The 26,950-nt window shown below is 39.8% G+C and overlaps 1 protein-coding gene across 4 annotated transcripts in view; it reads right to left on the bottom strand.

The window, feature by feature from the left end:
* EGF (epidermal growth factor) overlaps positions 1-17,883 on the bottom strand; it is a 102,691-nt gene extending 84,808 nt beyond the window's left edge. For 3 of the 4 annotated variants that reach the window (XM_003269351.4, XM_003269352.4, XM_003269353.4), the window contains exon 1: positions 17,298-17,424. In XM_003269351.4, coding sequence (XP_003269399.3) covers positions 17,298-17,424 — 127 coding nt within the window. Of the gene's footprint in view, positions 1-17,297 lie in introns of all 4 variants that reach the window. The other variant, XM_030798013.1, reaches the window with a different exon arrangement.
* Positions 17,884-26,950: the final 9,067 nt, after the last annotated feature.

Raw genomic sequence — 26,950 nt, 5'->3', positions numbered from 1 at the left:
AAGCCCCTGAGAAGAGTCATTTATTACTACTCCCCAGGGGCTGACTTAAATGACAGCTTGTACTTTTATGAAGTACAGAGCGTTTTGTTCACTCTGAAAAACTATCTCATCTCCTCTTCAGTTACGGTACTTAAAAGAGCACTGTATTAGTCCATTTTCACACTGCTATAAAGAAATACCCAAGACTGCGTAACACAAAGGAAAGAGGTTTAATTGAGTGACAGCTCCACACAGCTGGTGAGGCCTCGGGAAACTTACAATCATGGCGGAAGGCAAAGTGGAAGCAAGGACCTTCTTCACATGCGGCAGGAGCGAGAAGAGACAGCAAACCGGTGAAGCCCCTTATAAAACCATCAGATCTCGTGAGAACTCACTCACTATCACGAGAACACCATTGGGGAAACTGCCCTCATGATCCAATCACTTCCCACCAGGTCTCTCCCTCAACACCTGGGGATTACAATTCAAGATGGAATTTAGGTGGGGACACAGAGCCAACCATATCAAGCACAAATTTCTTTTCACAGCTTTCTTCTCAGTTTATTCATCTACGTCAAAATTCAGGTCAAGTGAGAGAGAGAAGCCAGATGATTTAAAAATAATACACCCAGAAATAAGAGCCAGGAGATTTGAATTTAAGTCTTAATTCCATTAAAAAAAATGCTCTGGAACTCATTTTGCTTCCCCAAAATTGTGAATGAAGATTGCCTAGAGTAGTGATAGAAATGTGTCATCCAGAGCAGAAAACAGCCCCTACCTACCCCCAACCACATTTACATGTAAACTGAAGAGGCTTAGTTCCCAGGTCCTCAGGCTATTAATTGAGACTAGCAAGTTCTGCAACATGAAACTTGTTTCGTTTTGTTTTCAACAGGACTTTTCAGTCTTTAATGTGCTATTCCACACTCTAACACTCTAACAGGGTGGGTGGTGAATTTCATCAGAATAATTATAGTCAACATATTGTGTGTTATCTGTGGGGTAGCATATTGAATGCATTATTTCATTTAATTAGAGAACACTAGGAGGTAAGTGTTCTCAACATCTCTATTTTACAGAAGAAGAAAGGAAAGTTTCAAGCAGTTAACTTGCCACAAGTCACAAGGCCAATAAATAGCGGGGTAGGGGTACAAAGCTGTGCCTTTCTCATCACACATCCTAGCTTTTAAAGACCAAGCTATACTGCTTATCTGAATGTACTAGAATTTGTTCGGTGTGTTTTAGTTCAGTTGTGTCAAGGAACCCACACCAGGAAACACTGTTCTAGGCATATTCACCATAAGGCTAGATTCCCTACATCCATCTTCCAGAATTAATTATAAAGCAGGTCCCTTTAAATAGATTCCTATAATTACATCGCTTGAATAATTTTATGTCTACTTCTATAATATATTGCATTTGTAAACAAAAAATAAAATTCTAAGCCTCCCAACCAACTGAATAGACCCCTGCTCTCAGCCAAGAGCATTTCAAAGTCAACCTGAAAAACTAGTTCAGGCCATGATGGGAAGTGAGGGTGGGACATGCCTTATTACACCCTCCTCCCGTTGGAATTCAGGCACAGCTGACCAGCATTAACATTAAAAGAACGATCTTAAGATTGACAAAACAGACTTTTTGTAGCAATAAGACAACCAAATTCCAGCCTAGCTCTAGTATAGCATCACATGACAAATAGCAGACCCTGAAAGAAATCAAAATATTTTATCCCAAAATATATTTCTTTGACATGTTTTGAAATGGTCCTGCAAAGCTGTCTCTTGATGGGAAAATCTACATTCTGCAGATAACCCCCATTCATTTCTAGGTCTTTCCCCTGACCCAGGAGAGAATTAACTAAGAGTCTGGCACCTTTTTAGATCTTATAAGAGCTCTGAAGCCTGCTACCTGGAGGCTTCATCTGCATAATAAAACCTTGGTCTCCACAACCCCTTATCTTAACCCAGACATTCCTTTCTACTGATTCCAGGTCCTTAGATGATAAGTCTTTTAATTAATTGCCAATCAGAAAATCTTTGAAAAATTTTCTGTAACCGGGAACCTATCCCCACCCTACCCTACTCTTTGAGTTGTCCCACCTTTCCTGATCAAACTAATGTATTGATTGATGTTTATTATTTTGCTTATAGATGTCTAATTGGTCCAACACCCTTTGTTGAAAAAGACTGGCCTTTCACCATTAAATTGCTTTAACATCTTTGTTAAATATCAAATGAATGTACTTGTGTGAGTCCGTTTCTGAACTTTCTCTTCTGTTCTATTAATTTATGTGTCTATCCGTTATCCAATACTACAGCTCATTATAACTTTTAAAACTCATAATAATTCAGTTTTGCAGAACAGTGAACTGTTATAATGTTCCTATGCTGTAGGTAATCCTTCATCTTAAGTAAGAGTGTTTAAACACCCCTCAGCTTTTCAACACAAATTATGCTCAATTTTATTACCAACATTAAAGCATTAGAAAAGTTTTTCCAAATGTTTCACACACACACACACACACACACACACACACACACACGCACACGGCAAAATTCAGAAATCACCATCCTGATCTGCCTACTGAGTTTTGCATCTACTTTTGGACGTGTCTTTTTTTGTTTTTTTTTTTTTTTGAGACGGAGTCTCACTCTGTCGCCCAGGCTGGAGTGCAGTGGCGCAATCTCCACTCACTGCAAACTCCACCTCCCGGGTTCGTTCGCCATTCTCCTGCCTCAGCCTCCAGAGTAGCTGGGACCACAGGCGCCTGCCGCCACGCCTGGCTAATTTTTTGTGTTTTTAGTAGAGACGGGGTTTCACCGTGTTAGCCAGGATGGTCTCGATCTCCTGACCTCGTGATCCACCTGCCTCAGCCTCCCAAAATGCTAGGATTACAGGCGTGAGCCACCGTGTCCGGCCTGGACATGTCTTTGGTGGACATCTCCAGTTGGGAATGTCCCACAGTCCCAAAAGTCCCCCTGCATGTTAAAAATTGAGATTACATAACACCTTCTGATTAGTTTGCGTTTACTGAAAAGCTTGAATTTGATAAAAAATCTAGTTTAAAGATCAACATGTTTTGATATTTGGTTTTTGGCAGCTTTTTTAAACAAAAATAATTTTTCACAATTATGTCTATATCAAATGAAATAAATACATCATTGGCTGTATTTACAAAATCACGAAATTTACTGTTTAATTACATCCCTCAATTATTCACAAATTTTGTTGAATTAGACCAGCAAATTTCTATCTTTCTAGATTTTAAACAGTAAATGAAAACTAACCAGAAGGTATTGCGTTTTATGTTTTTAACAAGTGGATTTAAAAAGACAAAAACTCTGTATTTGGAAGATTTTTAAAAATAGCTTAGAAAGCTGTTTGTAAATGTTGTAAAAGCGCAGACACAAGAATTTTTAACAGGTGACATACTGGCATTGATTCAACAATAAAATCACACAACAATGGAAACATCTCCAACATCTATCTTCAAACTGCTCTCTTTCTACACAAATTTCTTATAATTAGTAGTCACTTTCTCACTTGTTAAAACATCACCTGTAACTTGGATAAAGTTTTGTTGTTGTAGTTACTTTTTGGGTAGCATACTACTGACATCTATCTGTAATCACAAACATTTTGAAAAAGCCAAAAATTGTTAAACACTTGTCCTTTTCTTTTTCTTCTTTTAAAGACAGCGTCTCGGCCGGGTGCAGTGGCTCACGCCTGTAATCCCAGCACTTTGGGAGGCCAAGGCGGGCAGATCACGAGCTCAGGAGATCGAGACCATCCTGGCTAACTCGGTGAAACCCCGTCTCTACTAAAAATACAAAAAAAAAAAATTAGCTGGGCGTGGTGGCGGGCGCCTGTAGTCCCAGCTACTCGGGAGGCTGAGGCAGGAGAGTGGCGTGAACCCGAGAGGCGGAGCTTGCAGTGAGATGAGATCGTGCCACTGCACTCCAGCTTGGGCGACTGAGCGAGACCCCGTCTCAAAAAAAGAAAAAAAAAGCCTCTCACTCTGTTGCCCAGGCTGGAGTGTAGTAGCACAATCCTAGCTCACTTCAGCCTTGAACTCCTGGGCTCAAGAGATCCTCCCACCTCAGCCTTCCGAAAAGCCAAGACTACAGTCACATACCACCATGCCCAGCTAAGTTTTTAAGTTATTTGTAGAGATAGGGTCTCCTATGTTGCCTAGGCTGGTCGCAAACTCTGGCCTCAAGCAGTCCTCCTGCTTGTGACATTTGACGTTTTGTGACATGTGACATTTGACTGTTCTATTAAGTGCTTTGCTTCAAGATACTATTTGGAAAGTATGTAAGACAAATATTTTTATGATTACTCCCCATCCAATACAAAGTATTATAAAGAGACTAGTCTTGTTTTATAGGAATAACTACATCAATGACGTTCCATAATGCTTGATGCAATTCCAGTTTCAACTTCTTTGCCACACGTCTTGCTGTGAAGGCTGTAGTGTTCTCTGTGATCTCACCAAGAATGCTTTTTGGTTGATGTTCTAGTAAATGCAGTGGCTGTACCACTGCGGAATACACTTATACTATTTTTTTCATAGAACATTTTTTGATATATAAAAAAGTCATTTCTGACTTCTGAGAACTTTCACTGAGAAAATTTATTTTCTGTTGCATGTTTCCCTTACTCTCTCATAGACAAGAATTATAGCTCTCTGAGCATTTCATTGTTGAGGTAATTATGATAGTGGCTAAGATTACTGGCACTGGAGACAGAGTACTCATGTTGACTCTTTATTGGCTCCAATACTATTGGCAGTGTGGCCTTCAGCACATGACTTAAGCTCTCCGTGTCTTGGTTTCTTCATCTGCAAAAATAAAAGGGGAATAATAGTAATACTTACCTCAGAGATTGTTAAAAAGAATAAGTAAAATAATTCACCTAAAGTGCTTAGAATCTTGTCTGACACATAGTGAGTTCCCAGTAAACGTTGGCTATTACTTTCTAGAAAATAACCATATGCTGTAATATATTAGAAACACCTTTACTTTCATTCAACAGTATAATTGCTTAGTACTTACTTCATCACATTTTCATTGATTCTTTCTGTACAGTTTTCAGCAGTATTTGTTTACAAAGGAACACATTTTAATTTGTTGTCATGTGGTTTTTCATGTATTATTTTAGCAATATTTTACCACCACAGGAAGCAGGAAGAACAAGTGTTTCACCAATAATATCAGGCTTTTCCTCTTTTGCCATAATGTAAGAAACCTCAAGAGAGGCTTCTGACTTTTTTCATTAAGCTTAGTAAATAGAGTCTTCTTAACTATCATAACTTTGAACACAACTGTAAAAATTATAAAAAATCATTTTCAGATCCTGGATACTCATTTACAAATATCTTGCTTGTCCTGATGACTTCATGTTACCATTAGCTAACATCTTCCCAGGTACACTTTACAATTTTTGTGAGGTTCATCACTAATAATAACAATTGTAAATCCATTTTTCAGGCTGTCTTCTTGTTAATTTCTTGTTTTAACTTTTTTTTGGTCAGATCTACGGAGATTTACATTGCGTTCAGCTCTTATGTAGCCAACAAAAAGCTCATCCTAGGAATAAGAAAGGTGTCAAGGCTGCCCTTTCCTCATTATTCTCTTAGGTTTGCAATATTAGTGTTGTCTGCAATCTTTAGTTTCTTTGCAGGAAGGCATCTGAGCCACTTGTTGAATTTTGTAAGAGTTAGTTTTGATAAAACCAAATAAGAGGATCTGTAAGTCATCAGGTAAACTGCTGACTAAGCTCTGGAGCCCCATTGCCCTGTCAGGGAACCCTGTGTATGTGGATCAGTGATTATCTCCACTGTCAGCCCAAGCACCTAGCGTCCAATAAATACTTGCTGACTTGATTTGAGTTAATTCATGGATGTAATTTATATAAAAGGAAATTTCATTTATTCAATCCTACTTTCAAAGTGCTTTCAACATAGAGAACTAGATATATTAAGAAAGTTTTCCTAAACCAACTTTAAACTATTAATTTTTTTTGGTAGAAAGAACTAATAAAATCATTACATTGATGGACTTTCAACAATCAGTCTTGGGAGGTGTCATGTGCATTGTAAATTTCGCAGAATAAGAGTCTAGGGTCCTGAGCTATATTCTCATAGGACCTGAGAAGCTACTTCATCTGTCTGGATCTCAGCCTCTCATCCATAATAAGAAGCAGTTGGGCTAAATGATCTTGAAGACCCTTTGTAATCTGACATTTATCAATTTAATTCATATTCTGTATGCACTAAAGAATTCAATAACTTTCTTGTTTGTGTCACTTTAGCAAGGAGGTTTAAACTTGTAATAAATTCCTACATAAATATTATTCACCTTAACCTCTACTTTCTGTGAATTGTTTCCTTCTCTGTTTCTTGGAACTTCAAATATGAAATCAATAATGTGTCATAGGCCAGGCGTGGTGGCTCACACCTATAATCCCAGCACTTGGGAGGCCAAGGTGGGTGGCTCTCTTGGGCTCAGGAGTTCAAGACCAGCCTGGGCAACATGGTGAAGTCCTGTCTCTACTAAAAATACGGAAATTAGTTGGGTGTGCTGGCGTACACCTGTAGTTCCAGCTACTCAGGAAGCTGATGTGGAAGCATCACCTGAGCTCAGGAAGTCAAGGCTGCAGTGTGCCTTGATTGCGCCATTGCCCTCCAGCCTGGGTGACAAGAGTGAGACCCTGTCTCAAAAAATAATAAAAATAATTTTAAAATATGTCATCATGAGTCCTACTAAATGAAGTAAAACAATAACTTAAAACAAATAACTTCCCCCTAAGTGACACTAAACACTCAACTTTCTAAAGGAATTCTAAAAATTAATCTACTGATTAAATCTATAAAAAATTTATTGGAGGTACAAAATTTGGTGTAAGTCTCATTTATACTGAATACAATTATCTTCTCTCTTTTTTAACCAGCTTTAAATTTAGTTTCTCAAATTGCAAGGATAAACACATAAATATTTGCCCATAGATACTATATCCTGAGTGTTCTAGACAAATAGATAAAAATGAGGTAAAATTAAGAAGTGTTGGCGTATTGTTATTTCCTGAGCCCAGTTTCACTGTTCTCATTAATCCTACACTGGTCATTAAGTTCTGGGCCCTACCTATATACATATATACCTATAGGTACAGCTATATAAATATACAGAAAGAATATTTTACATAATTCTCTTGAAGACATATGTAACAAATAGCAAGATTAACTATTAAAAAATAATTAATGGGGAGTTTTGTCTTACGTTAGGATAATAAAAAGGGTAATTTTTTAAAAATCACGAAGAACCTGCTGGTTAAGATGGTTTTTAGGACTTAGCCCATCCCAGGAAACCGACTTCTCTAAGCATTGTTGAAAATTTGAAGAAAATAATATATTATTTTCTAATAATATATTAGAAAAATTATAGAAGGCAAAGATGTTTCTAATATGTCTCATTTATGGTTTTTGGTAGAGAGTAATAGCCAATATTTGCTGATAACTCACTGTGTCAGCTAAGATTCTAAGCACTTTACATGAATTAATCCATTTAGTACTCATAGCAATCTAAGAGGTAGGTATTAACAGCTTGTATCAGCTCCAGAATTAGACCCTATCAATTTCAAAAGCTGAGGCCTAACATGACATGCCAGACATAGGACGCTGACCAAAGATGAGAGAACTTCTTGCAAAGTAAGGCAACAAGCAAATGTAACACTAGAACAATCTGCCCAAAAACTGCTCTATTTTTGCCTGCGTGACAAGATCAACCCACTGTATAAAGAACCAACCAGAATTCACTCTGCTTAAAATGTATCCTTTGTTTCAAAATGGCACTGCATTTCTTGGAAGTAATAAACCTGGTAACTTCATATGTGTCAACATAGCTCATGTTAAAGAGGATGTCATGCGCTATGTGTTTCTATTAGCTCCTGTCTCAGAAGACAACATGTCAGTATTGAAAGACAGTCACTTATCCTCTTGTAGGCATCCATGATTGGGTGCTTTTTAATGGATTGAAATCCTAGATGAACATTTTTCTTCAAATACCTCATTTTTTCCCACTTACATGAAATTTTTGCCATGATTCATTAGAATAACCAGGAGAGATAAAAGTTCCAGTAGGCTTTTCAAATTTGTCTTCCAAAAAATAATAAGCCTTTTGATCCACTTAGAGCATTGAACATTCTAAACAATTTTGCTTGAATCTAAAAGATATAGTGGGTAAATTAGCATTAATGACAATAACCTTTGCAATTTCCCTGCACACCAAGGAGAAGTTAATTTCCTTTGTGTTGAAAATCTTACAGTAAACAGAATAATTATGCACTTCAGAGGAAGGGAGAAAAACACCAGAATACCCTTGGTAACTTCAACCATTCGGCATGTTTTTAAACCTCGTAAGGGAAGGCCTGGGCTGGAAGAGCAGAGGATTGGTGTCAACCGGCATGTATTATGACAATGTTCAGTTTGACTAATCTGTTTTTGACCTGTTTATACAGGAATGGTGTATGTGAAAAAGAAAGATCCTTCTTCAAGCTTGTAAAATTTTAACCAGAAAAGTATTGGAGTGAATGAAATAAAACACTATTTCTCAACTGATACACCATGTGCTGAAGAACAAGGCAGCTGCCATGATGCTGTTGCAACTATCTGTATCCTAGCAACCACCTACCCACAGAAAGAACCACTTCATGGATGTAATTCCCTTACTATGCACAAAGCTGGTCTATAGCACCCTGGGAAGCTAGTCTGAATGGAGGAAGGAGGCAGTGCTTTCCTCCAAAAGGGCTCTTACATCACTGGGAAGAAGCTTTGCAAATAAATTGGTGCCTGCCATGAATCACTGTCACAGCAGTTGGCTGGCTCCCAAATACCTTCACACACACACACACAAATTCCAGTGTACTGAATATCCTAGGAAATACTTGGGAAATCCAGACACTGAGAGGCATTAGTATGTTTGGCCAACTTGGGAGAATCAGAAAATCAAGTCAGAATTAAAAAAAAAAACAAAAAAACAGATGCCCACACCAATCCAGATTCCAGACTTAGCAAGGAGGTCAACAGGTGATAAGAGTAGAAGTTTCTGCCTTGTATTTGGCTAAAACAACTGAAGTTTCTATACATTTGCTAATTCCCAGAATTGAGAAAAAAGCTCTGGAAGATGCTGTTAAGAAATAGAACATCTCCTAAAGAAAGACATATTGACAAGCATTATTCCACAATTGCCTTTGGAAGTTATTAACTTTGGCCATATAAAACAAGAGAGTAAAACATTTACAGAGATAGTAAGATCTTTCAAGAAGTGTAAAGATCCCTTCTGTTCAGTGTAATTTTTTCTTCTTCTACACCTGGCAATAGTAGTATTCATCCTTCCAGACCTGACTCTCAGTCATCTTGTCATGAGCCCCAGCAAACAGGACAGTTGGGAAGGGCCTGGGATGGCTGTGTGCACAGCCACCTCAGTGGTAATAAAGAATCTCTACAAAGTGAATCTATGTTCTTAGTTCACATAATATCTAGGCAATACTTCCTTCGTGGTGAACAATATTAGCATTCTGGAGGAAAGCACTGGCCTGTAGGCAAGAAGTAAATAGACAATGGGGACAATTACATTCCAATGGTCAGGATCTCTGTAGTTGCTGTTGTTGTTTCTGGTTCTTTCTTAAAGTTAATTCTAATTCTCACTTGAGAAACTATAATATAACAAGACTAATATTTTGTTTACTAGCTCTAGGATGGCCCAAATTTGGAGTAATAATTAAACTAAGCACTAAACTGCTTCCTGGAATTTAAAATTTCTTGAAAAAGATTTAGGAGTCCTTTAAAAGAACGTGATTTCTTTCTTTAAAACTGACCTAGACGGCCGGGCGCGGTGGCTCACGCTTGTAATCCCAGCACTTTGGGAGGCTGAGGCGGGCGGATCACGAGGTCAGGAGATCGAGACCACGGTGAAACCCCGTCTCTACTAAAAATACAAAAAATTAGCCAGGCGTGGTGGCGGGCACCTGTAGTCCCAGCTACTCGGAGAGGCTGAGGCAGGAGAATGGCGTGAACCCGGGAGGCGGAGCTTGCAGTGAGCCGAGATTGCGCCACTGCACTCCAGCCTGGGCGACAGAGCGAGACTCCGTCTCAAGAAAAAAAAAACAAAAAACTGACCTAGACCTTTCTGAGAGATTCCAGGGCCTGCCTCTCTTATCCTTGCCCCATCAAGGGCTCTCCTCTGTTCTCCTTGACCTCTGGCCACACCAATGAGAGAAAGTGATTTCTTTCTTAAAAACTGACCATTTTGAAAATGCTCTCTCCAATGCAGTCATTTCCAGCTATTGAGGATAGTTATTGAGTCTTTAATTGTTTTGTTCGCAATAAGTTTATAAAAACTACTTCTGTACAATAATTGCTAAAATAGCTTAGATCAGGCAATTTACATTGGAAAGTTGCTAGGTTCTCCTAGTTTCCTCTATTGTAATCAAAATGACAAGAAGTTTAAGGACTTTGAACAGATTTTAGAAGACTTATTTTCCAGGTAAGAAATCTTTGTTACCTTTCATCTGAGGTTCAATGTTTGGCTTTTTAACTCTGTATGGATTACAAAACAACTTATAAATTGATCTATATGAATTTGTGAAATGAAACCTACACATCAATGATAAAAATAAAAGACATTGTACTGATTCACAAGACAAACTATTTGATTCTCCCAATAGCAGACCACTGACTGACTAGGGAATATTCTGAGCATACTTCTCTATTTACAGATGTGTATAGTTTACACTTGACCTGACCAGTCAATAACTACTAAATAAGGGCACATTTCTTTTTTATAGTGAAATTTTTTGGACCATGCCACCACAAGCAAATTGCTGGAAATTAGCCTCCTTTAAAATCCTCCTACCCTAGACCTTTCTGAGAGATTCCGGGGCCTACCTCCCTCATCCTCACCCCATCAAGAGCTCTCCTCTGATCTCCTTGATCTCTGGCCACACCAATGTGGGGCCACAGTGCTCCTGGAAGTAGGTCCCCCCTACCTGTCACTCATTTCACCTGAGCACAAGTGAGATCAATCTCTAACTTTTACTAAAGTCCTCTTTAAGGATTGTGGATAATGGAGGAGGGCAACCTATAGCATAACTCACAATCACTGGCCATGACCAGACCTGTTCGTATGTGTCAACATAGCTCATGTTAAAGAGGATGTCATGCGCTATGTGTTTCTATTAGCTCCTGTCTCAGAAGACAACGTGTCAGTATTGAAAGACAGTCACTTATCCTCTTGTAGGTGTCCATGATTGGGTGCTTTTTAATGGATTGAAATCCTAGATGAACATTTTTCTTCAAATACCTCATTTTTTCCCACTTACATGAAATCTTTGCTGTGATTCATTAGAATAACCAGGAGAGAAAAGTCTCTTTTCAAGTCAGTGCCCTGCCTTACTTATGACTTGTGTCCACCAAGCCAAAGTAAAGGCACTCCCCAGCCCCAAAGTGCTGTAGTCCCTTCCCAGACTCAGAATATAAGACAGAGAGAGAGAGAGAAGCAAAATTAACATCTCCCATTGTAGAAGGAAAAGGAAAATGATTACTTTGAAACCAGGAGCCAGAAATTCTCAAAGGAGTACACAACTGTTTTTGTTTAGCAAAACACATCAGTGCACTATTTAATAGTTTTTTAAAGTTATTTTCATTTAAAAAGGCAGGTCTCCGATATGATCAGAAAGCAAAACTGGAGGAAGAAGAAATCTAAAATGTTCTGCAGAAGGATGTGGATGGTCTGAAGTAGATTAAGGAGGCCCAGGAAAGGGGCCAAGGTGCAGGTCAGTATCACTGTGGGAGAAAGAGGGTTTGGTTCATGTGGTGGAAGACTGAGGCCCAAGAAAAAGAGATGCCTGGCAAGTCCCTTCCACAGATGACATTGTGTCACTTTTAGAAACAGGAATGAAAAATGTTTTACTTTGTTGTTGGAAGTGCTGGGATGTAAGCAGCCCCTGCCCCTGCCGCAACCCTCCCAACAGCAAACCTTCAGGTAAAGTCTGTCCCCTCACAGCTCATAACAATTGTTTCCTCGTTCTTTCAAGAAGTAAGTGAGACAGGGTGGTGGCTGGTGTGAGATGGTGAAGTATGGGAAAGGGACAGTACATGAGGGCAGCGAGACACACAGTAGATGAATCGTTCAGTAGGAGGCCCAAAAGGGACACATAGCCTTGCCTTCCTCATCACAGCCCCTACCTCCAGCATCTTCCAAGACAGAGGAGAGAGGCACTGGGATTCCTGGAACATATGATGGAGGTGCAGGTCACTTTAATTTAAATAGATGCTGAGCCCAGCAAGCCACAGGACTTGGGCATTTCTCAAAATCCAGGTCCCTCTCAGGAACATCATCTGGCCTTCTGCTCCTTCTGGAAGAATCTCAGCACAACCACATGCATTTCTGTTTCTACCATTACACACTCTGAGAAAAGTCATTCGCTATGAATAATCCACCTTTATTTGAAATTAAAAAAAAAACACACACACCTAGCAATCAAGAGAAAGGAACAGAGCTTACAGTGAAGAAAAGGTAAACGTTTATTCTACCATTTTTCACTTATTTTCTAAAACTATCTTCCAAGGAGGGTGTATATCACATAGAGGCTATGTAAGATGGTTTGCTATTGTGTAGAAAGAAAATATTACATATATTATTTGTTGTGTAATGTTCATTACATACACATGTTCATGTGTACAGTGTACATATTACATGTATGTAATTGATAAATAAATGTGTTTATTAGAAGCATATGCTTACATTTTAATTAATTTACTGATGGAACGGAGTCTGGAGACTACTGATTTAATAAACCAACTGAGGCCAGTCGTAGTGGCTCATGGCTGTAATCCCAGCACTTTGGGAGGCTGAGGCGGGCTGAGCACTTGAGGTCAAGAGTTTGAGACCAGCCTGGCCAACATGATGAAACCCCTTCTCTATAAAAATACAAAAATTAGCAGGTGTGTTGGCACATGCCTGTAATCCCAACTACTCAGGAGGCTGAGGCAGGAGAATTGCGTGAACCTGGGAGGCGGAGGTTGCAGTGAGCCAAGATCATGCCACTGCACTCTAGCCTGGGCGACAGAGCAAAACCTGTCTCAAAAAATAAAAAACCAACTGATCACATGGGATCAATAGAAGCCCAAACCTCACCATCACACAATATCCCCTTGTAACAAACCTCCACATGTACACCTGAATGTAAAGTAAAAATTGAAATAAAAAAAAAGACAGAAACTAAAAGCTAAAAAGCCTCCAACCAATCATACTACCCAAGGAATAATTTGAAATGGATTTTCACAAAGGCAGATTTGTAAATTATAAAGTAAGGTTTTTAATTTACTTGAGCCAAATTATTAGTCTGTTTACTTTTGATGGAAACAATCAATTACTTGCTCTACCCTGAACACAAGCAACTTCTAAATTGAATGTCAAATATTTGGACAAGCTCAAATTAGCCCCAAAATGTAAATTAACCGAGAAAACTAATTTACCATTTTTATACGCTTTCAATAGCTTTAAAAATCGTCAAGGGCAGGGTTCCACACATGGGCAAAAATATGTAAAAAATTGAAATAATCACTATTACTTTCAAGTGGCTTGTTTTTGCTGCTGTTAAAATAAGATTATTACCGGTAAGAAACCTGACAAACAGACTTAATTTGCAATGAATGAAATTTTTTATCAGTTGGTATAAGAAAAAGACAAACACCAGAGCCACAGTTTCACAAAGGTACTTACTCAAATCAAGTTGATATGTTTTTGTATTTTTAATAAACATTTCTTCTGATTACAAAAATATGAGTTATATATTTTAAAATTATTTTGACTGCAATTTTTAATGTTGTAGAACTATTATTGGGTTTTTCAATATGGCATTTTGTCATGTATAAAAAATGTTCAATGATTATAGGCGAAACCAAGCCACATTTAGAAAATACTATTACGTTCATAAAAATAATTTTTAAAACAACAAAAACATTAATAGAATCTCAGGCTTATGGAGTGTTTATTGTATGCCAAGCTCTGTTTTGTGCACTTTACATATATTAAGTCAGTGGTTCTAATCCAGGCTGTTGGTTAGAATCACCACGAGAACATTAAAAAAAAAATGAGGCCTAGATTCCACTCCCAGAAGAGACTCTGATCCAGACTGCCTGGGGTGGCCACCCAGACATTAGTGATTCTAATGTGCAGCCAGCATCGAAAATGAATACATTAACGCAATACTGACAAGAGTCCTCGGAAGAGGGTACAATTATCTTCATTTTAGGGTAAGGAAAATGAGACACACAGTTCACAAGCAGCAGAAATGGGATTTGAACCCAGGCAAGCAATCTGTCTCCAAAATTTATGCTTCTTTACCGCTAAGCTCAATGACCAAACGCCACTGAATATTTGGAGGATAGTTTCACTGCCGTTAGAAAAAAAAAAAAAAAAATTGCATAACCCTGGCTGAAAAAACAAACAAGCTCCTGGTCTCAGAATTACTCTGGTTTGCACATGACTGGGACGCTGACCACACCTTAGCCGGTACTGAAATCAGTGATTTCACTGTTTACTACTAAAAGTGATCTACCCAGTTGGATAACTTAGTGCCACCCCAGGATCCCTCCTGCAGCTGGAAGGCTGTACTTCTTCCTTACCCTTTATTACCAAAAAAGTTCATACAAATAATGCAGGTACAGAAGCCAAACAGGAACAGTTTTTCAACTGTTATTTGTCCTCCAGGGTAAATAGCCTTGAAAGTTCAGACACCACTTGCCAGCAGTTTTCTTTCCTGCTCTCCTCACCTGCTGTAGCTCAAGTAGACGCTAACAGAACACTCAGTTAAAAGGAGGGAGAGGGAGGGGAATAGAAAGAAACCTAACTGTGGTGCTATCACTTGGTCTATCCGGCTAGCAGTCATATGAGTAACAATCTTGCATAAGTTTACCTGAATACTGTTTGACCATAAAGCATTCTTCCTGCTGGATCAGGTGGCTGCAGAGGTGATCTGTCTCAACGCCAAGGGCAAGAAATAAGGCAAGTAGAATTTAAATGAGGGAAAAATAGATGATGGCACCATATCTATTTAGAGAGGAGAAAGAAATACTATCCTCTGAAATGCACACAGTGACAGAGGGTGACCCAGGCAGTTATCAGTTAACATGAGACCAGGAGTGTAAAGTATGGGATTTAAACCAGTGACTTGCAAGAAATGAGGAAGCAGAGAGGCAGGGAGTCCCAAAGTGCCATCCACACATTCCACACTCCATGGATCTGTGCCGTGTCACTGCACTGTTCAAATACAGCATCTCATCATATGACTTGATCAAAGAGATTTAGCCAAGACGTGGAGCCCAAGAGGACATTTATTGAGCATACTCTGCTAAGCACCATGCTTTGGTACATGCTAGGTTATCTCATGTGATTCCCCACAAAAAAATCCTAAAAGCAGTGGGCGAGGGTATTATTTCCCAGAGCTATTCTAAGGTAACTCAGCTATTAAGTTGGTAGCATGGATATGAAATGAGGCTTGTTTGTTTCTAAAACCTGTGGTTCCTTCCACGCTGTGACACAGTCTCCCCAACTCATTGTTTCTATCCTGGGTTTCATATTTATTGGGTACAACCTACCTCAATGAAGGCAATTCTGAGCCACCACAAGGAAAACAAGGCATAGACTTGCTTGCCAGCAGGAATCAGACTATTCTGAGATCCTAGAGCCATCCATAAAAGCTCATTTTTGTAATTTCTTGGATTGTGCTTCAGCAACCTGAGTTCTTCTTTCCTAGCTTCTGGCTGCCTGATAGATTGGCCCAACCATCACCCCTCACATCCCATGCAAATGACAGTGCCCAACTCTAGATATTTGCCAATTACTCCACGGAAAATTCTCCCACCCCAAAGAGAGTCCAGTCCATTTGACATAACTGTATACAAAAGTTTTACTTCTGCCTCCAACAGCTGAGTCTAAGGTTCATGGGGCCATTTTTGTCTTTTGTCACCCTCTTTTTGTTGCTGTTCTCTAGGACAATGTGATTAGCAGATCAGAGAAAGACGCCTCATTCATACACAAGAATTTGCTGAGTACACGCTATGGAAGCAGGAATGTCCTAGGTGCTGGGAACATAGAGATCACTAGGATTAAGTCTTTATTTCAAATACCCTAGAGTTCTGCTCACCTGTTACAAGGAGTGCTACCTGAGAACAGAGTCCAGAGATTCTGAGCAAAAGCACCTGATTTCCTCATCGGGAACTTCCTTAATGGGAGAGCCAGGACAGCAGCCTAGCTTTGGCAGTTTGGCTCCATTCTGCTCTCTTTATTCAAACTATTGCCTATTGTGTACTGTCTTCCATAGGTGTCTCTTCTGGAAACTGTACTGTGTTTTCCCCCTCGATCTACCTCTTTTTAAAAGCCAGACCCCATCTCAAAAGGGCAAGCTGATAAAAATGGAATGTCAGGGCAGCTCATACCCTCTCATCGACGGAGGCGGCTGCCGTGTCTAAGCAGCAGGTTGGAGACCCACCCAAGGATTAAATAAATGAATTAACAGTTAGAGAGAGAATGTTTTTCAGGCAATATCCTTTGGCAGGATTGTAATTCGCATTCAGTCAAGCTCCCATTTCCCCTTGGCGAAAAACCCATTTAATATGAGAGGACAGTGTGGCTCATTTACCCATTGTCATATTTGGCAGTTCTCAAAGTTGCAATGCACCTGTTACTAAAACTCCGGAGTTGTGTCAGAGCCTCAGAAACAGTAAGAGTGGGGAGAAAGTGAAGGAGGTTGAAATTGAAATTTAGGTTAATTTTCACAATTACCTTTGTTCACAGTTCCCTTCCTATTTTTCAATAATTTTTAGCAACTTCTGAATTCTTACACTAAGTTATCAGAAGGAAAGATTTTTTTCTTTGTGGCTTAAGAGTTTCAAACAGACAAACAAAAAATCAACCATCTGTTTCCCTAATTTCCAAGCCAATCAGCCAGGTGTTAATTACTCCTCTTGTCAGAGTAAAAGCTGAAGCTTCCATGAAATGTTCTGCTAGTTTAAAATGAGGCCTATTCATTTACTTATACACAGAAGTACAGTTTGAGAGTTATGAATTTTTATAGTTGGTAGCAGATTAGCTCTAATGGCCAGTAAGAAAATAAACATGCATCAGAAAACAAAAATTAAGCAACTATACATACCCAAAGACAAACTTTTTTAAATGCCCAAGTATACCAGATTGAACCAACAGGGATGTGGGGGCAGTTTCCGGAGACCCGGAGCTCCTCTTCATTGGAGTACTTACCCACACAAGTAGAATTCTCATTTCCTGCGAGAGTACCTTCAGGACATCTCCAGTGCTGCGGTGCTGAGAGACTAACAAAACTAAATTTTAAAACTACTGGCAACAGAATGAAAAGAATGAGCAGCATAATCTTGATGAGTTTGAACTTTCAAAAGAAAACAGCTTGATTTTGCTGGAGCATGACTCGGGCAAGGTGAGTATGACTGACCCCAGATGCGGCTGCCTGAGCGGGGGCCTCAGCCCTGGGGCATCTTTTACTCTCCTGTTGTGCTGCTGTCCTCCAAGCTCTTTCTTCAACTGAGAGACCTTCTGAATGCAGCCTGCCAAGGGAAGCCACAGGAAAGATTTCTTTATCTATGTCTATTTGGAAGCCAATAAGGAATACCTGACACCCTTATGACAAATTTCACAGAGTTTAACAGCCCTGCTCTGGCCGACTTCACTGTGACAGACAGAGCAAGGCAAAGGCTTAGAGAGGAAAAAGAAAGGAAGAACTGATGGAAAGTTCCAGCCACAACCCTTGGATTGGGGCTGAAAGAAGAAATATGGAGATACGATTCCTCTCCCAATACAGTTTCTCTTTTTGAAAAGTGGAATGACTCAGCTTTGCTTTTTAAAGCTCTTCAGGCTCCACCTCCTTTCCTTTAGTGACACTTGAGTGAGCCTCTGTTTGCAAATGAGAATGTGGGCAATTCCTCCACACAGGAAAGTAGGGATGGCTGCCAAAGAGGAGATAACTTGCTACTCACCATAAATATCCTGGGCAGAACTGGGAGAGAGGAGTTAGGGGGCTGTGGAGGTGCTCATGGTGAATGGCGGGAACTGCTAAATATTGGCTTTGTTTTAATTTCTGGAAGGATGGAGACAAAATTAAACCATGCAGTATAAATCGATAATGAGCAGCACTGCTGATAGTTTGGATTGATAATAATTGATCATTCACATGAGCAATAGTAAAGATAGTTCACCTGCAGCCCATTATTTGAATGAAATGTCAATACCAGTGCACATTCCAGGAGCTTTATCTTATTTTTCTCTTTCTCCTGTATGGTTTATAGCGGAATTTGAAAGATTATTCTTTCCAAATCAAAGGGAAATCCCTGAAGCCAAATGAAGAGATACAGTATGCACAGACACCATTTCTTTCAGCATGAGCATGATAAAACATCACGAGGGGCCAGGAGTGCAGAGAAAGGAGTGGATTGTTATTATAGGGCCATTGGAAAAAATAAGCTAACAGTGCAAAAGCTGGGAAGCACTGGAAATCCAGCACAGAGGAATGCTGTTCCTTCTCAGATAATTTAGGCTATTTTTTTCACATCTCTGTGATAGAAAATAAGAACTGGACATATCTGTTAGCTGTCTCCTCAACCACTTTCTACTTGGAGCAACAGCGGTTATTTCTTCAGGAGTACAACTAGGGCCCAAAAATACCCAGAAGGCAAACAACTTATAGCAGATTTGATTCACAATGGAAATTTCTGTCAGTTTACTCCATCCTGGAAAATAGACTTTCATTTAAGTTACCCTGAGGTAGTGTTCCAAGTGCTAGTCAAAATGTATGTAAAAGCAACAGTCTCAAAAACAACCGTCACATTAGTGAACACCCAATTACAGAGGAGAACAGACTAACTCTAAGCCTTTTACTCATACTTAATTATGTCCTTATTATTCTCCAAAGACTGGGTCACTTTCCTGAAACAGCTTAAGTCAGGATTTCTCCTATTTCAGCCAGCCTCTGCCAGGCAGCTCTGAACCCTTACAAGAAAAACAGACCCTGGGGAAGGGGGAAAGAGAAGTCCTTTGGGTGGATATGTGGAATATTCCATTGCTTTCTGGACTCAGTCAGACTCAAGACTCATAATGAGCATCCTACAGATAACCTACACTGACTCTTCAAGTTACTAACTTTATTAATAAGCTTACCTTTCAGCACAATACATTGCCAGCATCCCAGACGACAGCAATGGAAGGGGCTTAGAGGACAATCAAGCATCAAGCTGTGTCAGTGGAGTGGAGTGGAGAGAATGAGATGAAGACAAACATGAAATGATCCACAGCTCTGTTCTGTTTGGATTTGGAATCTCTCGTATTATTTTTGGTTGGAAAAAGGTTTGCTTTCTTAATTACATGTCACCTGGGCTAATGTCATTAATGTTGAGTACAAGCCCCCTAGGAGATGACAGAGTCAACAGAGGTATAGCAGATGCTATGGCTGATGACTGTTGATGAAAATCAATCCCAGCAAATAATCACAGGACAGAGCTACCCAACTAGGAAGGATTTCCGGAGATATTTAATAAGTTTATATTCCGGCCGGGCGTGGTGGCTCACGCCTGTAATCCCAGCACTTTGGGAGGCCAAGGTGGGCAGATCACACTTCAGGAGATCTAGGCCATCCTGGCTAACATGGTGAAAACCCATCTCTAAAATACAAAATACAAAATATTAGCCAGGCGTGGTGGCACATGCCTATAGTCCCAGCTATTCATGAGGCTGAGGCAGGAGAATCGCTTGAACCCAGGAGGCGGAGGTTGCAGTGAGCCGATAACATGCCACTGCATTCCAGCCTGGGTGACAGAGCAAGACTCTACCTCAAAAAATAAATAAATAAATAAATAAGTTTATGTTCCTACTTCTAGATAAAACTGAACCTTTCTTGCACTCAAGAAAGGTTGAAATAAACTCTTTACTTTAAAATTGACAAGAAATGCACTATAACATAGGTTTGAGCTGCCAAATATGTTTTAATTTCTGGAATTGAGTTAAAATTAACTAATTCATTCATTAATTAAACAGCTATATATGATAGGACACTGTCTGGAGTACAAGAAACAGAAGTCATGGTCATTAACATCAAGAGCTTGCTGAGGTTGATTAACAGCAACAACAGAGAGTATGAGTATGAGCTAATGAATGACCAGCCACCAAGTACGTGACTGGTCACATACTGGCTGTCAGGAAAGAAGGAGGGGAGCTGCAGTGTACTTTGGACTACAGCATGCAGTGTGAAGCTCTGTGGAGTAATTAGGATGCCTCAGAAGGACATAGAGAAGGAGAAGGGTCATGCTGACAGAATGTGGAACAGGAATGGACAAAAATTTTTTTTCTTATTTAATAGTTCCTTAGATCCTGAAGGGACACAGCTGGGTGGGGGAAACCCTGCTGGCAGGCCAGTAAGAAAGTTAGACATTAAATAGCAAGGAGATAGCTCTGAATGGTTATAAGTGTGAGTGGACAGCAATAGGTGGAAGGGACTATTGGGACATATATTTATGTGTGCTAGTCGCAAAATTCTAACTTTTCGGATGAAATTTCATTGAAACACAGGGCACCTAATTCTCCTGACTTATGTATTTACTGTGCTCAGCACCTCTTACTAAATCATTGCCACCACCACACCATCAACAGATTACCTCCTTAATTACAGCATGCCTCTTCATCATTCTCCCAGGTATTTTGGTTTCTAAAAATGTAAAGGTTTAGGGAAAGAATTCTGGATTTCCCAAAACAATCTTTCCCCAGCCTTCAATTCTGCTCAACCTATAAGAAGTACAGTACCATTAAATGAAGAGCACTTCAAGTGCTCTACAAGGCTTGACAAGAGAACTAGAGATACTGTAAACTGCATATAATGAAACACTACTTGCTGGAAGTAATGAAAATGCAAACCACTATTTGCAGCTCTTATTGTATGTATAAAACTGTGAATCAGGCTGAGCATGGTGGCTCACGCCTGTAATCCCAACACTTTGGGAGGCTGAGGTGGGTGGATCACAAGGTCAGAAGTTCGAGACCAGCCTGGCCAATATGGTGAAACTCCATTTCTACTAAAAAAAAAAAAAAAAAAAAAACTGTTAATTAGTATCCTCTTTGCTTGCCACTCAAAACTGGAAAGATGTATAAAATAGATGGTGGAGAGAAAATATTTGAGTTGGTGACACGGATTACTTCAATTTTAAATACCAGAGAAACAAAATAAATTAAGTTGCTTTCCTTCGGTTTTCCCAGCCTGATTTCTAATTAAGATGCATTCTTTTTCATTTTCATTAAAGTAAAATTTATATAAAGTGAACAGATCTTAAGTGTACAATCTGATGAGCTGTGATAAATGTACATATATACTTCATCAATACCTCAAACTGTCTTTTTAAAAACACCATTTTTGGTAGAAATTTCCAAGCATAGAACATTTCCTTTATAGTCAAAATTTTCCATATACTCCTTCAAGTGAATCCTGCCCATAGGTAACCATTGTTCTTCTTTCTCCCATTATAGATAAGTTTTGTCTGTTCTTGAACTTTATATAAAGGCAAACATACGGTACATTCAACTTTGGGTCTAGCTTCTTTTGTTTAACATAATGTTTTTGAGACTCATGTAGGTTGTGCATATCAGTACTTTATTCTTTTTTATTGCTGGGAAGTATTTTTATATGAATATAGTACAATTTGTTTATCTATTCTCTTGTTCATGAACCTTTGGATCGTTTCCAGGTTTGGCTCAATGAATGTTTTCATTTCTCAACAGTTAATACCTAATTACTAGTTCATAGGATAGATATATGTTTAACTTCATAAGTAACTGCCAAATATTTTTCCAAAGTGGCTGTTCCGTTTTATACGCTCCCCAGCAATGTATGTGAGATCCATTGCTCCATGTTTTCACCCACATTTGGTATCGTTAGTCTTTTAAATGTTAACCATTTTTGTACATGTGACACAACACATTGCAATTTTAATTTGCCTTTTCCTAATGACTAATGGTACTGACCATCTTTTTTTGTGTTAATTGATCATTCATATATACTCTTTTGTAAGACATCTGTTCAGACTTTTTGCCTATGTTTATTGTATTGTTCCAAGTTTCATTATTGATTTGTAGAAGTTCTTTATATATAATCTAGATTCAAATTCTTTGTCAAATCTTTGTGTTACAAATATTTTTTCTAGTTTGGGGCTTATGTATTCCTTTTCTTTTTCATTTTCTTTTTTAAGAAAAGGTCTCACTCTATTGCCTAGGTTGGAGTGTAGTGGCACAATCATAGCTCATTGTAACATCAAATTTCAAGCAATCCTCTTGCCTCAGTCCGTCAAGTAGCTAGGATTATAGGTGCACACCACCATGTCTGGCTAGTATTTTTATTTTTTTGTAGAGATAGGGGCCTCACTGTGTTGCCCAGGCTGGTCTCAAACTCCTGGCTTCAAGCAATCCTCCCACCTTGGCCTCCTAAAGTGTTGGGATTACAGGCATAAGCCGCCACACCTGCCCTCTATTTATTTTCTCCATGGTGTCTTTTTTTTTCCAATAGGTTTTTGGGGAACAGGTGGTGTTTGGTTACATGAATAAGTTCTTTAGTGGTGATTTCTGAGATTCTGGTGCACCTGAGCAGTGTACACTGTACCCAGTGTGTAGTCTTTTATCCCTCATATCCTTCTCACACTTTCCCCCAGGTCCCCAAAGCCCATTGTATCATTCTTCTGCCTTTGTGTCCTCATAGCTTAGCTCCCACTTATGAGTGAGAACATACAATGTTTGGTTTTCCATTTCTGAGTTACTTCACTTAAAATAATGTTTTCCAATTCCACCCAGGTTGTTGCAAATGCCATTATTTCATTCCTTTTTATGGTTGAGTAGTATTCCGTGGTATGTAGGTACCACATTTTCTTTATCCACTTGTTGATTGATGGGCATTTGGGCTGGTTCCATATTTTTGCAATTGCAAATTGTGCTGCTACAAGCATCTGTGCACAAGTGTCTTTTTTGTATAATGACTTCTTTTCATCTGGGTAGATACCCAGGAGTTGAATTGCTTCATCAAATGGTAGACTTACTTTTAGTTCTTTAAAGAATCTCCGGAATAGGAACAGCTCCGGTCTCCAGCTCCCAGCCTCAGCGACACAGAAGACGGGTGATTTCTGCATTTCTGCTTGAGGTACCGGTTTCATCTCACTAGGGAGTGCCTAACAGTGGGTGCAGGACAGTTGGTGAAGCGCACTGTGCGCGAGCCGAAGCAGGGCGAGGCATTGCCTCACTCGGGAAGCGCAAGGGGTCAGGGAGTTCCTTTCCTAGTCAAAGAAAGGGGAAGCAGACGGCACCTGGAATATCGGGTCAGTCCCATCCTAATACTGCGCTTTTCCAACGGGCCTGGAAAACGGCACACTAGCAGATTGTGTCCCGCACCTGGCTCAGAGGGTCCTATGCCCACGGAGTCTCGCTAATTGCTAGCACAGCAGTCTGAGATCAAGCTGCGAGGCGGCAGCGAGGCTGGGGGAGGGGCGCCCGCCATTGCCCAGGCTTGCTTAGGTAAACAAAGCAGCCAGGAAGCTCGAACTGGGTGGAGCCCACCACAGCTCAAGGAGGCCTGCCTGCCTCTCTAGGCTCCACCTCTGGGGGCAGGGCACAGACAAACAAAAACTCTGCAAGAACTTCCACAGACTTAAATGTCCCTGTCTGACAGCTTTGAAGAGAGTAGTGGTTCTCCCAGCACGCAGCTGGAGATCTGAGAACGGTCAGACTGCCTCCTAAAGTGGGTCCCTCACCCCTGAGCAGCCTAACTGGGAGGCACCCCCCCAGTAGGGACAGACTGACACCTCATTCAACCCAGTACTTCTCTGAGACAAAACTTTCAGAGGAACTATCAGACAGCTGAATTTGTGGTCTCACGAAAATCCGCTGTTCTGCAGCCACCACTGCTGACACCCAGCCAAACAGGGTCTGGAGTGCACCTCTAGTAAACTCCAACAGACCTGCAGCTGAGGGTCCTGTCTGGTAGAAGGAAAACTAACAAACAGAAAGGACATCCACACCAAAAACCCATCTGTACATCACCATCATCAAAGACAAAAAGTAGATAAAACCACAAAGATGGGGAAAAAACAGACCAAAAAAACTGGAAACTCTAAAAAACAGAGCACCTCTCCTCCTCCAAAGGAACGCAGTTCCTCACCAGCAACGGAACAAAGCTGGATGGAGGATGACTTTGATGAGTTGAGAGAAGAAGGCTTCAGACTATCAAACTACTCTGAGCTACGAGAGGAAATTCAAAACAACAGCAAAGAAGTTAAAAACTTTGAAAAAAAATTAGAAGAATGGATAACTAGAATAACCAATGGAGAGAAGGGCTTCAAGGAGCTGATGGAGCTGAAAGCCAAGTTTTGAGAACTACGCGAAGATTGCAGAAGCCTCAGTAGCAGATGCGATCAACTGGAAGAAAGGGTATCGCTGATGGAAGATGAAATGAATGAAATGAAGAGAGAAGGGAAGTTTAGAGAAAAAAGGATAAAAAGAAATGAACAAAGCCTCCAAGAAATTTGGGACTATGTGAAAAGACCAAACCTACGTCTGATTGGTGTACCTGAAAATGATGGGGAGAATGGAACCAAGTTGGAAAACACTCTGCAAGCTATTATCCAGGAGAACTTCCCCAATCTAGCAAGGCAGGCCAGCATTCAGATTCAGGAAATACAGAGAACGCCACAAAGATACTCCTCGAGAAGGGCAACTCCAAGACACATTATTGTCAGATTCACCAAAGTTGAAATGAAAGAAAAAATGTTAAGGGCAGCCAGAGAGAAAGGTCGGGTTACCCACAAAGGGAAGCCCATCAGACTAACAGCTGATCTCTCAGCAGAAACTCTACAAGCCAGAAGAGAGTGGGGGCCGATATTCAACATTCTTAAAGAAAAGAATTTTCAACCCAGAATCTCCTATCCCGCCAAACTAAGCTTCATAAGTGAAGGAGAAATAAAACACTTTACAGACAAGCAAACGCTGAGTGATTTTGTCACCACCAGGCCTGCCCTAAAAGAGCTCCTGAAGGAAGCACTAAACATGGAAAGGAACAACCAGTACCAGCCACTGCAAAAACATGCCAAATTGTAAAGACCATCGAGACTAGGAAGAAACTGTAGCAACTAACGAGCAAAATAACCAACTAACATCATAATGACAGGATCAGATTCACACATAACAATATTAACGTTAAATGTAAATGGGCTAAATGCTCCAATCAAAAGACACAGACTGGCAAACTGGATAAGGAGTCAGGACCCATCAGTGTGCTGTATTCAGGAAACCCATCTCACGTGCAGAGACACACATAGACTCAAAATAAAGGGATGGAGGAAGATCTATCAAGCAACTGGAAAACAAAAAAAGGCAGGGGTTGCAATCCTAGTCTCTGATAAAATAGACTTTAAACCAACAAAGATCAAAAGAGACAAAGAAGGCCATTACATAATGGTAAAGGGATCAATTCAACAAGAAGAGCTAACTATCCTAAATATATATGCACCCAACACAGGAGCACCCAGATTCATAAAGCAAGTCCTGAGTGACCTACAAAGGGACTTAAACTCCCACACAATAATAATGGGAGATTTTAACACCCCACTGTCAGCATTAGACAGATCAACGAGACAGAAAGTTAACAAGGATATCCAGGAATTGAACTCAGCTCTACATAAAGTGGACCTAATAGACATCTACAGAACTCTCCACCCCAAGTCAACAGAATATACATTTTTTTCAGCACCACACCACACCTATTCCAAAATTGACCACATAGTTGGAAGTAAAGCTCTCCTCAGCAAATGTAAAAGAACAGAAATTATAACAAACTGTCTCTCAGACCACAGTGCAATCAAACTAGAACTCAGGATTAAGAAACTCACTCAAAACCGCTCAACTACATGGAAATGAACAACCTGCTCCTGAATGACTATTGGGTACATAATGAAATGAAGGCAGAAATAAAGATGTTCTTTGAAACCAACGAGAACAAAGACACAACATACCAGAATCTCTGGGACACATTCAAAGCAGTGTGTAGAGGGAAATTTATAGCACTAAATGCCCACAAGAGAAAGCAGGAAAGATCCAAAATTGACTCCCTAACATCACAATTAAAAGAACTAGAAAAGCAAGAGCAAACACATTCAAAAGCTAGCAGAAGGCTAGAAATAACTAAAACCAGAGCAGAACTGAAGGAAATAGAGACACAAAAAACCCTTCAAAAAATTAATGAATCCAGGAGCTGGTTTTTTGAAAAGATCAACAAAATTGATGGACCGCTAGCAAGAATAATAAAGAAGAAAAGAGAGAAGAATCAAATAGATGCAATAAAAAATGAAAAAGGGGATATCACCACCGATCCCACAGAAATACAATCTACCATCAGAGAATACTACAAACACCTCTATGCAAATAAACTAGAAAATCTAGAAGAAATGGATAAATTCCTCGACAAATACACCCTCCCAAGACTAAACCAGGAAGAAGTTGAATCTCTGAATAGACCAATAACAGGTTCTGAAATTGTGGCAATAATCAATAGCTTACCAACCAAAAAGAGTCCAGGACCTGATGGATTCACAGCTGAATTCTACCAGAGGTACAAGGAGGAACTGGTACCATTCCTTCTGAAACTATTCCAATCGATAGAAAAAGAGGGAATCCTCCCTAACACATTTTATGAAGCCAGCATCGTCCTGATACCAAAACCTGGCAGAGACATAACCAAAAAAGAGAACTTCAGACCAATATCCTTGATGAACATTGATGCAAAAATCCTCAATAAAATACTGGCAAACTGAATCCAGCAGCACATCAAAAAGCTTATCCACCATGATCAAGTGGGCTTCATCCCTGGG

The sequence above is a fragment of the Nomascus leucogenys genome, chromosome 18 (assembly GCF_006542625.1).
Source record: "Nomascus leucogenys isolate Asia chromosome 18, Asia_NLE_v1, whole genome shotgun sequence".
Taxonomy (NCBI): domain Eukaryota; kingdom Metazoa; phylum Chordata; class Mammalia; order Primates; family Hylobatidae; genus Nomascus; species Nomascus leucogenys.
Note: the sequence above shows the minus strand (reverse complement) of the source record. Positions and strands in the feature narration are given on the sequence as shown.